The sequence below is a fragment of the Haliotis rufescens genome, unplaced genomic scaffold (assembly GCF_023055435.1).
Source record: "Haliotis rufescens isolate VD_foot unplaced genomic scaffold, xgHalRufe1.0.p SCAF_7, whole genome shotgun sequence".
NCBI classification, from domain to species: Eukaryota; Metazoa; Mollusca; class Gastropoda; order Lepetellida; family Haliotidae; genus Haliotis; species Haliotis rufescens.
In genome coordinates, this window is record NW_025964361.1 from 40937607 (window position 1) to 40956494 (window position 18888).

An 18888-nucleotide genomic window follows, 5' to 3' on the forward strand; every position below is an offset into this window, starting at 1 on the left:
TGGAGTGAGTGAGTGAGTATGGGTTTACGCCGCTTTTAACAATATTCTAGCAATATCACGGCGGGGGACACCAGAAATGGGCTTCACACATTGTACCCATGTCGCGAATCGAACCCGGGTCTTCGGCGTGACGAGCGAACGCTTTAACCACTAGGCTATCTGACCGCCCCCCTACAAACCTGGAACCCTACAACGAAGTATGTGATGGTAGACAACCATCTCACCAGTGTCTCGGTCATATTTAAGCTTTTGATCTTGATGTGTAATTCATAAAATTCAAATTGGCAACCACAAAAACAAGTATTTATCTTAATGGAATTGTTAACTTATCTCGATACCTTCACTGAAATAATTGTACTGACAGGACCTGAATAGTATAAGTAGTCCCCTCATCCTTTTAGGAGACACTCGCAACCCAGCTGTAAAATTGGGTATTCTGAGGGAACAGGGATGATGCCATTGCCGAGGTTTACCTTTCTTCAATGTCTTCAATTTTGTTAATGAAACTGGAATGTAGATTATTTCGAAGTATGGATCCAGTGTCCAAATATATATTCCATTGACGTGTAGTCGCTCCTCTCCTTGCCAAAACCATCAAAAGTATGGAAGTCCGACAATCTCTGCAATCGTATTACATCTAAACTTGACTGGAAGTGGTCTGCTCTGAGTTAATAACATTGAAATGGTTTTGTAGATGTGTCTTGGAGTAAGGTATATAGCTGATTGATGTACGAAAATGTGTTGCTTGGCTATAGTTGAGGTTGGGGCAGACAGACCAGAGGAATTAATTTACAAGGATTACTATTAATGTGGGAAGACCTTTAGACGGAGGATATTAGTAGTATTCAGTTTGAATGACAGATATGAGTCATGCTGAAGCTCACCAAGAGAAGTAGAGACAACTGTTTTCTTGAAGACTATGTTGTGTCCATAAGCACTGCGGCCAGCTCCGTGGTGTATAGTGGACTGAGCATCTGCCTGGAGAGTGGAAGGTTAGCGGTTAGATCCCTGGCCACATCATACCAAAAGATGTTAAAAGATGGTACTTGTTGTTATCCTGCTTGGTGCTCCACATTAGGGAGATAAAATAAGGACTGGTCTGCTCAGAGTATAATGTGTCTGTGTGGGGAATCTATGTTAAACTGCAGTGGGGTATATCAGTGGGCTGGCACTACAGACAAGACAGACAGACAGACAGACAGACAGACAGACAGACACACACACACACACACACACACACACACACACACACACACACACACACACACACACACACACACACACACACACACACACACACACAAATATCTTGGACCCGACTTTGAACCCCATTTCACCTCACCTGAATGAACTGGTAAATATAACAAGACATTAATGTCTGTACTGCTACCCAGAGACAGTATCAAGGCAGGTCTCGGATATAAGCGGCCAGGTGACTTACACTACTCAAGAATTGAGGGTCGTTTTGTATCCCCCGCCCAACAAAGATGGCTGGGGATATAGAAATGGGCTCCGTCCGTCCATCCATCCATCCGTCCGTCACGTTTCGTTTCCAGAGCATAATTCAGAAACTGTTCAATATTTTTTCATGAAACTTTCCAGGTCTGTCAAGTACATGCTGAAATGGTGCCTTTTGCTATTTAGAAATTTTAGAAATTTTTATTTTTTACGTTTCCATGGCAACAAGATGGACTTAGGTTCCAAACTCTTCTTTTTTTTACAATTTCCATGACTAGTTCCACCTCGGTTAAAAAAGGTTAGGGTTTGTTTAGATTTAATTATGTCATAAATTCTGCAACAGGGGCAGGGGATATAGCCACATTAGTGGCAAATTCTTGTTATTTTTTGCAATTGAAGCACCGAAACAAGCATCTTGTAGTTCTACATTTGTCCTTTCCAGATTGAATGTAATGCAATTCGAGTGCTTCTTCTCCCTTGATACTGATGGTTGATTAATACTGTCATTGGATTACAACAATGTACGTCGCTCACCTAATCGATAATACATTTTGACAGGGAGTTATTTTCATGTTACTTGTAATTTAGACTGCTGGTTACTATATTTGGTTGATTTCGTCTGGCCTGTGTTTGAAGGCTGACATTTGTTTATGAAGTTGCATGTATGACCTTATACTTTTAGTATCTATTAAGACGCTGTGCTTTGACAGCAAGTTTACATGACCAAGCTGCATTATATGACCTTGATCTTCAGCATGATGGATATACTACTAGGAGGACAGCTTCCTCATTCTGTGAACCCGCCAGCTGTTAATAAAAAAAAGATTTTGTTGTTGTTACTTCGAATTTTGACTTGAATTTACATGAAACGTACAGATATTCAAAACTGACTTGTAGATGTAAGTTTAAGTACATGCATGGGCTTTGTTTAAAAAGAGACTATATGCTCCATGTTCTGTATCACATTTTCAACCAAGATCCAGAAATAATAATTTGCGGCATGTTTGAAATTCAGACATTGTTTTTGTGTATGGTGGTTAGTCCCCAGCTGCAGATATTCAAAATATAATTTGAGTTTGCAGGAAAAGAAAATTATGTTTTGAATTACTTGCATCTAGGACTGCCAATTGCAGAGATCAGTGCTCATGATGTCAATCACTGGATTATTTACAGACCGCCGTGATATAGCTGGAATATTGCTGAGTGCTGAGTTAGCAAACAAACAAACAAATAAAATTTTCCAATATTTATGTTAATTAGGAAAACATATTAGAGGCAGATGACGTACTTGATTCAATCATAATAATGATATGTATATCAGGTTGTGTGAAATAGATCAATGCTCATGTCACTCACTGTATTGTCTGGTCCAGACTTGATTATTTAAAGACCACCGTCATATAGCTGGAATATTGCTGAGTGCAGCATTAACAAACAAACAAACAAAACTTTCCAATATTTACGTTAATTAGGAAAACATATAAGAGTCAGATGACACACATGATTTGAAATAGTGAAAGAACAATGGCCATCTCGATCACTGGATTGTCTGGTCCAGACATGATTATTTACAGACTACAAATAGCTGAAATATGGCTGAGTGCAGCATTAAACAACTAACATCAATGACCAATTGCCTCTTCCCCCTTGTGAGGGGCGGTCGGGTAGCCTAGTGGTTAAAGCGTTCGGTCGTCACGCCGAAGACATGGGTTCGATTCCCGACATGGGTACAATGTGTGAAGCCCATTTCTGGTGTCCCCCGCTGTGATACTGCTTGAATATTGCTAAAAGCGGCGTTAAACCCAACTCACTCACTCACTCTTCCCCCTTGTGATGTTGTGTATTGACTGTTGCAGGCCTTACATCAGTTGTATCCATCCAGCTCATTCAGTCCTGACATCACACCGATCATTCTGGCAGGGCACCGGGACAATTATGAAATCATCAAAATCCTCCTGGATAGAGGGTTCCGCATTCCCAAACCTCATGATGTTCGGTGTAGTTGCAAGGATTGTTTAACGGAGAGTGAAGACGACAGTTTGCGTCACAGTCGTTCTCGGATTAACGCCTACAAGGCATTGGTGAGTCCTTCACTGATTGCCCTCTCAAGCAAGGATCCCATCCTGACTTCGTTTGAACTGAGCCGAGAGTTGAAGCGCCTTAGCAAAATGGAGAATGAGTTTAAGGTGGACTATGAGAAACTTGCCACCAGGTGTCAGGACTTCGCTGTGGACCTCCTCGAGCAGACGCGAGGATCAAGAGAGCTGCAGATCATCCTCAACCATGACACATCGAGCGCTGGGACAGACGAACAGGGAGCAGAGAAAACCAAACTAAGCAGGTTGAAACTGGCCATCAAATACAAACAGAAACGGGTAAGAAACAGAGCTTAGGGTTATGCCAACCAGAATAAATTTTGAACATATGTTTGTCAGAGAATATATTTTAGTCACTATTAATTCTTTCTTACCAAATCCCTTTTTACCCAAAACTCATTTTTTTCAGGATATCGAGTGGAAAAATTATTATTTAATTATTATGAGGTAAAATTATCTTTTCTCGATTTTGCTCTATAAATCCCGGCCCCTCCACTTAGTATATCAAACCGGGGGCACGGGTGGCCCAGTCGTCTAAGGCGCCGCAACTTGCTGTGCAGAGTTGTGTCCCTTGGGCACGCCAGAAACCTATGATTGTGGGTTCGAATCCCGGTTCGCCCCGATTATGTTTCTAGGTTTGTCAGCACCATACCCGTGCTCATGGGTTTCACCAAAGTGGTAAACGTCTAAGACCTGCATCACTTCAGGCTTTCCTCCCACATTAAGCTGCCACGTTGCGATATAACTGGAATACTGTTAAAAGCGGCGTTAAACTCACTCACTCACTCACTAGTATATCAAATCATCAGTTAGTCAATGTCTTAGTGCTAAGATCACTTTGTGGAATGAGAATGTTTGGACAGCCTGTGTCTAAATGGACTTTTTTTATTCTAATAATTGTTTTCCTTTTCAGTTTGTATCACATCCGAACTGCCAGCAGCTTCTAGCCTCACTCTGGTATGAGGGGTTACCCGGGTTCCGCAGGCGGAATATCGTATCCAAGCTGATGATCACGCAAACTATTGGCATCATGTTCCCTGTGATGTCCCTGATCTATCTTATAGCTCCCAAGTGTTCCATTGGAGAACTCATACGCAAGCCCTTTATCAAGTTTATCGTCCATAGTGCTTCATATCTCACATTTCTGTGTAAGTCACATTTTATCTTCAAAGTTTTCTTCATCAGGTCAAAGAGCCCAAGTGGGCATGTGTCATGGCCTGGTTGTCACAGCTGGGATTATCACCATTATGTCACCATTTACCAAGCTTCATTTCGGAAGTGACAAGGGCGGTGGGGTAGCCTAGCGGTTAAAGGGTTGGCTCGTCACGCCGAAGACCCGGGTTCGATTCCCGACATGGGTACAATGTGTGAAGCCCATATCTGTTGTCCCCCGCATTGAAATTGCTGGAATATTGTCAAAAGCGGCGTAAAACCATACTCGCTCACTCACTCGGAAGTGACATCAGCATCTCAATTCTGTTGTCACTCCTGTAGCACAGAACCTGTCTTGTTCATAAGAGTGCATGGATTGGGAAGTTTAGCATCATGATTCAAATCTGGATCAAAACAAAGATTACATGGCGGGTGGGTCCAGTGTATTTATCATAAGCCAGACTTTTTTTGCATTTTTTGGGTGGGGCTAGTTACTAATTTTGATGACCCAGTCGTCCAAGGCGACGCGATTTGCTGTGCAGAGTTGAGTCCCTATGATTGTGGGTTTGAAACCTATGATTATGGGTTCGAATCCCGGTTCACCCCAATTATGTTTCCAGGTTTGTCGGCACAATACCCGTGCTTGTGGGTTTCACCAAAGTGGTAAACGTCTGAGACCTGCATCACATCGGGCTTTCCTCCCACATTAAGCTGACACGCCACAATGTAACTGGAATACTGTTAAAAGCGCGTTAAACTCACTCACTCACTCACTCTTTCTTTTTTTTACCTTTGCGTGGTTTGAGTCCTCATATCAGTCAGAAATCTAAACACTTTAATTTTATTATCATTTTTATTGTCAAAGCGATCTCCTCTGGCAGCAGTGTCATTCTGTTTTGTTTTTTTCATTTCTGTTTTTTCTATTTTTATGGTCACAGAGCCTTAAACCAAGCAAATGAATGTAAAGCAAAAGTAGAAAGGTGTGATGCACTGGATAGTCAGAGATGGTTTGGCCTTGTTGATAGGGAGATTACTCTTTGTTGTATGCTGTTCAACAGTGTATGCTCAGTAAGCATCATGTGGCCAAAGCTGCCTATACCTCTAACATGTACTGTTATATTCAACCCAAAGAAAATGTTATCCTTTATACCAGATACCACAATCAGTTCCAGCAAAATCACTTCCAGCACAATCCCTTCCAGCAAAATCACTTCCAGCACAATCACTTCCAGCACAATCCCTTCCAGCAAAATCACTTCCAGCACAATCCCATCCAGCACAATCCATTCCAGCACAATCCATTCTAGCACAATCACTTCCAGCACAATCAATTCTAGCACAATCCCTCCCAGCACAATCCCTCCCAGCACAATCCCTCATAGCACAATCACTTCCAGCACAATCAATTCTAGCACAATCCCTCCCAGCACAATCAATTCCATCACAATCACTTCAAGCAAAATCACTTCCAGCACAATCCCTCCCAGCACAATCACTTCCAGCACAATCAATTCTAGCACAATCACTTCCAGCACAATCGCTTGAAGCACAATCACTTCTAGTACAATCCCTCCCAGCACAATCACTTCTAGTACAATCACTCCCAGCACAACCGCTGTAAGGAGCCTCTATGGTGTGTAGCCAAGTGATAAAAGCTAGCTTCGATTCCCCACGTCACTCATGTATATGGGTACTCTACCCCTTGATATCGCCTCTTCCCCTCTGAACACTGTGAAGAAAAGCTGTCAGTACCAGCTCTACCCCTCGATATGTCCTCGTAATACAAGGAAGAAAAGCTCTCAATACCTACTCCCCTCAAGGCTTTCATTTATTTTCATTGGAACAAAGAAACAACTCCCAAGCAATGGAATCTTCTTCATAGCAGAATGCAAGACATGTCCGTCAAGGAAGTATTGATTGGGTTAGTGTGGACAGAGAAGTTATGAAAGATACATGGTGGCTATTCTTTATTGAATGAGACTTCAAAGCCCTTTTAAGTTTCTCAACCACACATTGGGTATTTCTTCAAAAACATTGTCTTTGGGTGCAGCTTTTGAGGCTGTTTTGGCACAGGGAAATTCAGTCCAGTTTCCGAGCAAGCCTTAATTATATTAGGCATGTAACTCAGATTCTGTTAATTTCGTTGATTTTGTGAGTAATGTACATGATGCAAGTCTTTACCTCATCTGACACAAATAGCCTTTGAACTTATGTCATAACGAATCATCTGTCAATATCATCTGAAAGCCTTTTCCATCTGCGACTTGTGCCCAGAAACCAAATGAGCACGGAATCTGAAGCACAGCAATGAATGCGCCTGTATGCCCAGTTCCCTTTGGTTTCATGGCAATCTTACTGGAAAAGCTGTATTTGGACATTGGTCCTTCCTGTTTACCCATGAAGATTCCGGGGTAGAGTAGGTCTTCAGCAACTCATGCTTGCCATAAAAGGTGACTATGCTTGTCGTAAAAGGCGACTAAAGGGATCGGGTGGTCAGGCTCGCTTACTTGGTTGATGCATGTCATCGATCCCAATTGCGTGGATCGATGCTCATGATATTAATCACTGGATTGTCTGGTCCAGACTCGATTATTTACAGACCGCCGTCATATGGCTGGAACATTGCTGAGTGCAGCGTTAAACAACCAACCAACCAACCTGTTTATTCGGGGGCTGGAATTGGCTGTGCAGAATCCTATGATCATGGGTTCGAATCCAAATTTCAACCTGATTATGATTCTTGGTTTGTCTGTACCATGACCATGCTTGTTAGTTTCACCATGATGGTAACATCTGAGACATGAGTTGCTTCAGGTTTTTCTCCCACATCAAGCTGCCTCACCATGACATAACTGAATAATGTTACACACACTCTCTCTCTCTCTCTCTCCCTCTCTCTCATTTGTAATCATCTTGCTTGTTGCATGAGCATGTTCAACGCCAGCCCTTTCAGAAAATGCTACCTGGCTTGTCCCCTCTACTTGTCATACATGCTTCTCAATTAAAACCCCATACAGATACTGTTTTTCTAATTGCCTCCACATGTCTTTGAAAGATTTAATTTTAAACAAACATTGTCAGTGGCAAACCTTCACTAATGTAGGTTACCCAAACCATTAATATCGTTCTGGCAATTGATATAAATGCAAACAGCCATCCTGTCACTTAGCTACAGTGTAGATTTGTTTTTTCCCGAAACTTTGATAGGCATGCACGCATTTCCTGTAGATGGTGCTGTGTTGGATGAATCATCGTGACGAGTTATTGCTCTGGGCTTGATAGCAAAACATTCAATTTTCGAAGAAAAACATGTAACCATGGCAATAGCAGACATAACAATATGGGGTTTATAGTGTGAATAGGACAGGAAACATTAGTGGCTACAGATTAAATAGTCCAGGATGCAAGGGAAATGATATTTCATATTTCATATTCTGTGCACACACTAGGGAGTTATGATGAACGAGTTAGATTATTGAGAGGTGGAATAATATATGGTTCTTTGTAGATCTGAATGAACATGCACAAAGATGCATTGGAGTTGGTCACTCAGTTCAGAAGGTCAACCTGAATTTGTTGTCACTGTCCGTTCTTAGCCATATTGTAGTTGGTACCGCACTTCTGAATGAGTGAGAGAGTGGGTTTTTAAGCCGTTCTTAGCCGTATTGTAGTTGGTATCGCACTTCTGAATTTGTGAGTGAGTGGGTTTTTAAGCCGTTCTTAGCCATATTGTAGTTGGTACCGCACTTCTGAATGAGTGAGTGAGTGGGTTTTTAAGCCGTTCTTAGCCATATTGTAGTTGGTACCGCACTTCTGAATGAGTGAGAGAGTGGGTTTTTAAGCCGTTCTTAGCCATATTGTAGTTGGTACCGCACTTCTGAATTTGTGAGTGAGTGGGTTTTTAAGCTGTTCTTAGCCATATTGTAGTTGGTACCGCACTTCTGAATGAGTGAGAGAGTGGCTTTTTAAGCCGTTCTTAGCCATATTGTAGTTGGTACCGCACTTCTGAATTTGTGAGTGAGTGGGTTTTTAAGCTGTTCTTAGCCATATTGTAGTTGGTACCGCACTTCTGAATGAGTGAGAGAGTGGGTTTTTAAGCCGTTCTTAGCCATATTGTAGTTGGTACCGCACTTCTGAATTTGTGAGTGAGTGGGTTTTTAAGCCGTTCTTAGCCATATTGTAGTTGGTACCGCACTTCTGAATTTGTGAGTGAGTGGGTTTTTAAGCCGTTCTTAGCCATATTGTAGTTGGTACCGCACTTCTGAATGAGTGAGTGAGTGGGTTTTTAAGCCGTTCTTAGCCATATTGTAGTTGGTACCGCACTTTTGAATGAGTGCGTGAATGGGTTTTTAAGCTGTTCTTAGCCATATTGTAGTTGGTTCTGTACTTTTGAATGAGTGAGTGGGGTTTTAAGACGTTCTTAGCCATATTGCAGTTGGTACCGCACTTTTGAAAAAGTGTGTGAGTGGGTTTTAATCCAGTATAAGCCATATTGTAGTGGTTCAACACTTCTGAATGAGTGAGTGTGTTTTAAACCAATTTAGCTTTACTCCAGAACTCCAGTTGACATCCATAAGTTCTCTGCCTTCTAATCAGGGTAATGTCTGGCAAACCTAACAGGCCTGCACAGTGAAATGCAAGCATCTAGCTGTGCTCCCTTGGTATAAGGATGGAACACTTTTACTGCTAACCTACCCAACTGCCCTTTAACATATGAGCTATATTCCTATATGTAACAGGGTTAATGTAGCAGGGGTTGTTTTGACAACAGGCTCCCTGTTGAAATGTTTTGTCAGAAAAGGTTGCTATCTGACCTGGTTGATTCTTTGTCACTGTACCCTGCAAGTGCTGCTCATGCTGTCAATCATTGGTTTGCCTGGTCAAGACTTGTAATATTTATAAGCCACCATAATATAGGTAGAATAAATTTAACAGCAGCATGTAATAACACACATCCATTGTAAATTTCTTTTGACAGAACAGCACAATGACTTCATTCTCTAAATATTGAGAAATATTGTTAAATATTGCAATAAATAAGACAATAAGGGTTAATTCTACTTGGTTCATTTGAGGAACTGGCTTGTTTTCCCTTTGTTTAAAGGGAGAAAAATGGTAACTCTTTTCTTAAGGGAAGAAACTACTTTATTGCTATTCTGATTGATAGATCGATTCCCTCAGTGAGCAGCCATTGTTTCAGTTTCAATGGAAAAAGAGTTGATAAAGCCCAGTAATTCATTCACAGCAGGTTTTCCTGGTGATGTGTTCCTGGATAGTGTTACATCTGAACAAGGTTCTTCATCACATGACAGGAGGTTACTGATAATGAATGCCTTAATTGTAAGATTTTCTTATTTTCACCCAATCATTAATTGCTTTTTCAATAAAATGAACAATCTTGAAATTGCAACTAGTTCCCAGCAAACTAGAAGATAGTAACCAATTTATTACCTCACTTGGGAAGCTGCATTTGGATGAACACTGGAATAGTAATTTGACCTTGACCTGTTTGACCCAAGAGTGTCATACATAAGATGTTAAAAGATGGATCTTGTTGTTACCCTGCCTGGCACAGGGGATAAAATAAATCATTATAAAACAAGGGTTTTGACAATGAATTTGTTATTATGAAACGTTGATCAAACGAATGACCAAGTATTATGTATATGTTGTATGTACCACTATGTATGAAGCACAGTTACTTCTTTTTGTTAGTATATATGTAAGCAGGGTTATATAGCATAGGCCAATTGGAAGTCCTTGCAAGTTTTATTCAAGTTATTCACAAGCCATGTTTTTCTTCTGTCAGCGAAATAAATGTGCTGGATATCAATCTCCCCATGTTTCAGTGTAACATGTGACTCTAAGTACTGTGATTACCGTATTCGACGTAATAAGTGCCCTGCTCTAATAAGTGCCCACGGCAGTATTTGCTAATAAATTGGCTAGTGAAAATCCCAATTAGCACCCCTTCCGATTGATCAATGTTCACAAGACTTATTTATTCGCGTACAATATGCACTCGTGTGTTATATGCACCCTTAATTATGTCCAATTAAATTCTAGAAAAATATATCTGTCGTACATAAACATTTCAGGCTGTCAGCATAAACCATCGATGCTCATGATGTCTTTCACTGGATTGTCTGGTCCAGACTTGATTATTTACAGACCGTCATCATATACATGTAGCTGGAATATTGCTGAGTGGGGCTTCACACAACAAACAAACAAACAAACAAAACATCCAATATTTATGCTAATTAGGAAAACATATTAGAGTCAGGTGAAGCACCTGATTTGATCACAGGAATTATATATATATATATATCAGGTTGTGTGATTACTGGGGGAAACAGCCTCTCATGTTGTTGATGGTTGAGTGACCGGCAGATGACCAGTAGGTGGCCATTGGTCCAAACATTGACCACAAAGTGACAGTACCATTTGATTGTCTGATTACATTTACTGACTGGTCAGAGTGGGGAAAACCCACAAATCTCACTTAATGCTTCTGATTTCCATGTGATTAGATACACTTAGTGAGATGGTGAGAATGTGTTCCTGACGGGCTTCCATAGCAATAGGAAGTGGTTTCCCATGTCTCTGTTTGCGGTATAGTCAGAAAATCAGAAAATGTAACCTAGTTGGCAATTATGGTATTATTGGCAATCGTTTTTATGAAATACTGTTTGCAATTGCTTGTAATTATGTGTGTATGAAAAATTGATATTTTATTTTACTTCAGCTGATAAATGGCTGTTTTGATGGGAATATGTCTTCTGTGGACACTATTAATGGCAGGTTTTGTTGTTATGCTGGCCAGTATTCTGATTGGATTGTTCCTGGTGACCTGCAATGTTAATGTTCATAATCTCAGGATGCGTGATGGAGTGTGTTGATAGCATCTCACAAACTTTAGGTGTTTCTGTGATGTGATGTGATGTGATATGGTTAATGTGTAGCCCATCTCTGACCAGTCTTTTGCCCCTGAACCTCAAGGCTGGGGTGACTAGGACAGTATTGATGGCCATTGGCATGCTCAGTCATTGTTGGTCACTGTCACCGTCACTGTCACTGTCATGGTTACTGGTATGGTCCTGTTTACTCTCATGTTTATTGGTATGGTCCTGTTTACTGGTATGGTCCTGTTTACTCTCATGTTTATTGGTATGGTCCTGTTTACTGGTATGGTCCTGTTTACTCTCATGTTTATTGGTATGGCCATGTTTACTGGTATGGTCGTGTTTACTGTCATGATCATGTCTACTGGTATGGTCATGTTTTCTCTCATGTTTACTGGCACTCTCATGTTTACTGGTATGGTCCTGTTTACTCTCATGTTTACTGTCATGATCATGTTTATTGTCATGTTTACTGGTATGGTCATGTTTTCTCTCATGTTTACTGGTATGGTCATGTTTGTCATGTTTACTGGTATGGTCATGTTTTCTCTCATGTTTACTGGTATGGTCATGTTTATTGTCATGTTTACTGGTATGGTCCTGTTTACTCTCATGTTTATTGGTATGGTCCTGTTTACTGGTATGGTCCTGTTTACTCTCATGTTTATTGGTATGGTCCTGTTTACTGGTATGGTCCTGTTTACTCTCATGTTTATTGGTATGGCCATGTTTACTGGTATGGTCCTGTTTACTGTCATCATCATGTCTACTGGTATGGTCATGTTTTCTCTCATGTTTACTGGTACTCTCATGTTTACTGGTATGGTCCTGTTTACTGTCATGATCATGTCTACTGGTATGGTCATGTTTTCTCTCATGTTTACTGGTATGGTCATGTTTATTGTCATGTTTACTGGTATGGTCATGTTTTCTCTCATGTTTACTGGTATGGTCATGTTTGTCATGTTTACTGGTATGGTCATGTTTACTGGTATGGTCATGTTTACTGTCATGTTTACTGGTATGGTCATGTTTACTGGTATGGTAATGTTTACTCGCATGTTTATTGGTATGGCCATGTTTACTGGTATGGTCGTGTTTACTGTCATCATCATGTCTACTGGTATGGTCATGTTTTCTCTCATGTTTACTGGTATGGTCCTGTTTACTGTCATGATCATGTCTACTGGTATGGTCATGTTTTCTCTCATGTTTACTGGTATGGTCATGTTTATTGTCATGTTTACTGGTATGGTCATGTTTTCTCTCATGTTTACTGGTATGGTTATGTTTATTGTCATGTTTACTGGTATGGTCATGTTTACTGTCATGTTTACTGGTATGGTCATGTTTATTGTCATGTTTACTGGTATGGTCATGTTTACTCTCATGCTTACTGGTATGGTCATATGTTTTCTCTCATGTTTACTGGTATGGTCATGTTTATTGTCATGTTTACTGGTATGGTCATGTTTGCTGGTATGGTCACGTTTATTGTCATGCTTATTGGTACTGCCATGCTTACTGTCATGGATCCCCGAGGATCCGGGTTAGAATAGGCCTTCAGCAACCCATGCTTGCTGTAAAGGCGACTATGCTTGTCGAAAGTGGGGACGAAAGGGATCGGGTGATTATGCATGGCTGATGCATGTCATTGTATCCTAATTGCCTGGATCGATGCTCATGATGTCAATCCCTGGATTGTCTGGTCCAGACTTGATTATTTACAAACCGCTGTCATATAGCTGGAATAGTGCTGAGTGCAGCGGTAAACTGCAAACAAACAAACAAACAAAAGCTAACTGTCATGCTTAAGCCATTCATAAGAAGAAGCATCTCAAGCTAAACAGTTTCCCTCCTCAAGCCCAACAAAGTGAGCTACAGAGCATTCTAAAGTACATATGTATTCTAACATCAGATTGTAAATGTCATGTTGAGGAAGAGGTTACAACTAACTTATAATGCAGGCAGTGAATGACCCCATAAGCTTGTAAATTTCTCCATGTTAACATCTTTTCACATATCCTAAATAAAAGGACTATTTCATTTTCTTCCATCTCATCAGGACTTGTTCTTGCAGACTTGTTCAGACCTAGAGCTGCCCCGAGGCATACCTAAATGTCAATGTCGTCCGACCGATAGATGAAATTAGGGATAATAAAGAAACATTATGCGCTGGTCTGAGCTTCATTATAAACCTGGTATGGGAGGTAACTGACAGAGAATAAAAGGACAAGAGAGCGCTCGGTGATGTCGTTATGTTCTCAGTAATTGCCCTCTCAAAAACGTGTTAAGTTCTCTCCTTGGACAAGATCTGGTGACTAAGTGGTCCCGAGAAGTGCAGGTTGGTGCAGGGGTTGATATATATGGCTGCGGCTATGGTCCACCTTGGTACCAAGCTGGATCGTATGGCACAGGAATTGTGTAGCATGTGCAGCAGGGCGTGGAGTCATCCCACAGATGACATCCTTATCTTGTCAGCCTGCTTATGGGTTAACCTCTTTGGTCATGAGGACAAGGCGTCCCACCTCTGATCAAAAAGTCTGTGGTTCAAATCCCATCACGGGACTCGGAAATTTTATTGCCGCTACACATCATGCATTCAGTTTCAGACCGATGGCCTTTTAGTCTTCCAGTATTGAATCTTCCAGTTATATTTTCTTTTGCCATTCACTGTTGTTGTGATAAATCCTTCTATTTTAAGTATGACAATTAAGCTACATTTCGGGTGTTTTTTCTCCCTGAACTGATGATGTGCAGGATTGTTGCTGAAGGACCTCAAGACTTGCCTGATTTATGTCCTTCACATTGATGTGTGAAAAGCTGTAACCCAGTAACAGGAATTAATTTAACTGTAGCTAGGGGAAATGGAAATACTAGTACACTCATCAAATACCATTAGACTGAAAACAGGATTATCAATAATGTAGTAATATCTTAACAAAAAAGAATTTGCTTTTATACATCCTTGCCTTGGCATTATAAATTATGAAAGTTGAAAATGTTTTTATAAAAATATTTTTCATTTCCCAAACATTGTGTTATAAAAACAGCTAGTATTGCAAAAAATAATTCAAATAAAATAAGTTTTCGTGAAACTAGCACATATATTACTGAAAAAGCTTCTGCAGTATGTTATGTGAAATAACAAATTATCCCTTCTCCCATTATGAGGGCTGAGCCAATATCCCCAGAAGAAAAGGATTTTTTCTAAGGCTGGATGTTATTAGATATGCCATTTCATCTAGTGCTTGTCTAATCATCCATGTATTACCGATTACATCAAATTAAACAAACAGCTTCTCCATGGTCCCATGCTTTGCATACAGTATTATTTCATACTTCTACAAAATGGAAGAATCGGGGGCCAGCCCGGAAATGAAAGTCATTAATCAGATGAGAATGAATTGTTGGAAGGCTGTCTTTTGCAAGAGCTAGTGTGCATGATTGTGTTTAGGATATAAAGTGTAAAACAGATGCCAGGGCCAACAGGCTCCAACAGGCTCCAACAGGATCTAACAGACCCCAACCATAAACACAATGAAGAATTTTTGTTGCTACCAGGACATAGGGAGCCAATGAAGACTGGTCCGTTTACTTGTGATATCATCAGTCTGTGGTTATTAGATTGGCTGTGTGCTTTAAAGATTTATTGAATAAGTTTGAACAGGCTGTAAACATTGATAATTTGACCCATTGTTATTTTGGGGTACATTTTCAACATGAGTAATATTTGTCATTTGTTTGTGGTTTTTAAAACAAATCCATTTGTGTAAGGTAAATTGTTGTATGAATCTGAGTGTCTGAGTGGGGTTTATTTTCTGATAGTGGAATACCATTGTTTATAAATTTGTCTGTATGTACTGAATGATTTATTGCCCTTGAAAGCTTAATGGACAGGGATATTTTTCAAGTGTAATTTTATACCTATGTAGAATTACATGTTTTTCTGAAATATATTTCTTGTTTCCAGTATTGACAGGATCGGTAATCTGGTAAAATGTCTTTCAGAAGAGTAACCATCTATTGCTGGCTGTATTGAGTTGTCTCCCTTAGGTTTGCCAGAGTCCGATGATCATGGGTTTGTATCACTCATATCATGATTGTTGGTTTGTCAGCACCATGCAAATCTTTATGTGTTTCACCCAAGTGGTAAGTATTTAAGATCTTTACGTCAGGCTTTTCCCCAACATGGACACACCAGGATATAACTGAAGTGTTATTCAAAGCAGTGTTGAACCCATCTCATAGACAAACATCTTGTCTCTGAAATGAACATATTGTACAAAAAAAAAACAGTTGTTCAAATATCTTAATAAAAATATAATAAAAGGGAGCCCAGAGGCTCTCTTCATTTTCAGATCTAGACTTGCCAAACATTATAGACTTGATATATATATTTGTATCAGGGTCTGTAAGACAGACGAACCATCTCACTGACATCCGCTTGGTTTGTGTGAAGTGGAAGCCAGTGTGCACCTGTTATCGCTATTTGAGTAGAACAGGCTCCACATGTCATCAGTTTGGGCACTTTCTTTCAAGTTTTACCTTTGTAAAACATTGTTTTGGCATATAAATATTTTTGGTTCATCATTTTTTCATTCTTTAAATTCTTCAGAGAACATACACAGTTGTTTGTACACCTGTGTGTGATACACAATGCAATGCAAAGAAAACAATCCATTTTATTAAAATTTAGAGAGGGAATGAAAAACACAGTAATTATGTTTGTTTGTTTAACATCCAAATTGGTTATGTGTTATGTTATGTGTAAATGTAAAGCGCTATTTTTAATAAGAGACCTTTGTTATTTTATTTCATGGATGTTTTTTTTCCATTTAAATTCTATTTATCACTGATAGCATGTGCACTTTTCATTATTAAAGTACAAAATATTTCAAAACATAATTACAGTTGTTTCAATACTGCCATGTCAACCATGCCTTTTCCCACTATTCAACTGTTGCAAACCCATCAACAATTAAATATATCCCACCTTCTGCCTATCTTAGGCATCAAGTAATATCAGATGAAATTAGTTTTTAGGACAAGTTCAGTGTTAATGTGAGTAATAAATAGTCCTAGCTATAAATATCCAAGGGAAATGTAAAAAAAATACATATGTAGAAACTGACCAAGGAAATTTAATCCTCATCCATCAGAGCATATGTGTGAGCCTTTTATATATACGACATATTCCGTAAATTAGAAAAAACATTTGGTCTTGTAGATAAAAATAACCACCACTCGTCAAAGGACTATTAAATGCGAAAGTTGAAAATTGTCATGCGTAGGTCGAGAAAAGCAAACAGCGTGTGTGAAAGTGAGTGATTTAGAATGGCGTAGAAATAGCGATATTATACAACATTCTGGTGCACTTGTTTCACGAGAGAAGCATAAAGCTGAGATCATGAACAAGGAACATCTGATTTAGTGGAAGACCAGCCGGAACATGTTATTGTTATTCAAGATTATCTGGATGATGGAGGTGTTGCCATGCTGAGTGATAATGTTGGATGGTGGAGAGGATGTTATGGATCAAGTGAGTGAGTGAGTATGGTTTTACGCCGCTTTTAGCAATATTCCAGCAATATCACGGCGGGGGACACCAGAAATGGGCTTCACACACTGTACCCATGTCGGGAATCGAACCCGGGTCTTCCGCGTGACAAGCGAACGCTTTAACCACTAGGCTACCCGACCGCCCCTATGGATCAAGCCAAAGCTGAAATAGTAAACCTCACAAGGCCAAGATGATGTAAACCAAAACGACAATCGAGCATATATGAGTACTTCTAATCAAGAACTTAATAACTTTGCACGTGCTGTTTGTTTTCTCTCTCTGCCATACTATAATGAAGTATAACAGTGAATCAATTTTGAATGTCAAAAGAAGATTTTCCTCCTGAAAATAAACCACATTGGAGTAGTGAGGCAACTGTTTTCTTTTCATCTAATTTGGAAGTGTTATTCAATTTCCTAGGACAGTAAGTTTGTTTGTTTGTTGTTCTTTAATGCCGCACACAGCAATATTACAGCTATATAATGGCGGTCTAAATAATCGAGTCTGGACCAGAAAATCCAGTGATTGACATCATGAGCATCGATCCAACTCGGATACGATGACATGTATCAATCAAGTCAGTGAGCCAGACCACCTGATCCTGTTAATCGCCTCTTATGACAAGCACATCGCCTTTTACAGCATGCATGGGTTGCTGAAGACCTATTCTATCCCGGATCTTCACAGGTCCTTGGACATTAAGTTCCTAGACCATTTAAACATTTAAACCAAGGAATATTAGAACCTGTAATTACATATTGTTGGACGTGGCTGGGGAATGTGTTGGTATGTATGTGCTTCAAGAACAAGAACTGTCCCGGAACAATTTTGTTGATCATGGAATATCTTTCCTAGGTATATTGTTTTACAGGAACAATACTTCTGGTATATCAATTCCTCTGGTATATCAATTCCCCCATAACACATATACAGGGGACATATTTACTTTCCCATTTCCATCTAATTAGTATGTTTCATGAGTGTGCCATGTTACAGGATGACATGGAACTATTGGTCTCAGACTAACAGCATGTTGTCCACCAATATAGATTGTTTTCACACTACAATAGCCACATCAGCAGAAAAATCAATTTAGGGACATTGTATAAGCAAGATTACCTGACCCAAGGCATCATGTGAACTTGTGTCACCACTGCTGATGAAATGGTTTCAATCAATGCACCATGTTAACACAAGTGCCACAACTAGCACTGTAACACATTGATTGGCTCATTCCGTAGTCCTTTCATATTATTTCCGGAACTGTTTACATTTCTGATTCCGTATAGCATGATTAATGGATCTTTCTAAGCCTATAGTACTTTCTGTGGTTGATTTTCATATAAAGTACTTGATAATATGATACATGCTTGTTCCCTCTGGCTTGTATTGTGGAAATATTGTTGAACATAATGGTTATCAATACCGTCAATGTTTCACGGATCATTAGAAATACTGACAGTGGCAGAGTGGGTAGAAATTTTATGACTAGACTTAATTGAAAACCTTTATATTTGTTAGTGATTTTAGATTGTTTTATTTGGATATCACTCCAGTTGGATGAAATGTATTTAATATTCCACCATGACATTGAAGAATACTTTATTCTGATTGGTCAAATTCCATTTGATACCTCTAAATTAATAAGCCTTTTCACACACCAAAAATGTGAGTATGATTACATTGCTCTATCGATAGCCTACAAATAGCTGCT

General features: G+C 39.7%; 1 protein-coding gene across 8 annotated transcripts in view; it reads left to right on the top strand.

Annotated features, from left to right (window-relative positions):
- Positions 1–18888, top strand: part of LOC124132657 (transient receptor potential-gamma protein-like) — a 383698-nt gene that overhangs the window by 335555 nt on the left and 29255 nt on the right. For all 8 annotated transcript variants that reach the window (XM_046496669.2, XM_046496670.2, XM_046496674.2 and 5 more), the window contains 2 exons: positions 3315–3833; positions 4468–4702. In XM_046496669.2, the coding sequence (XP_046352625.1) occupies positions 3315–3833; positions 4468–4702 (754 nt within the window). The remainder of the gene's footprint in view (positions 1–3314; positions 3834–4467; positions 4703–18888) is intronic.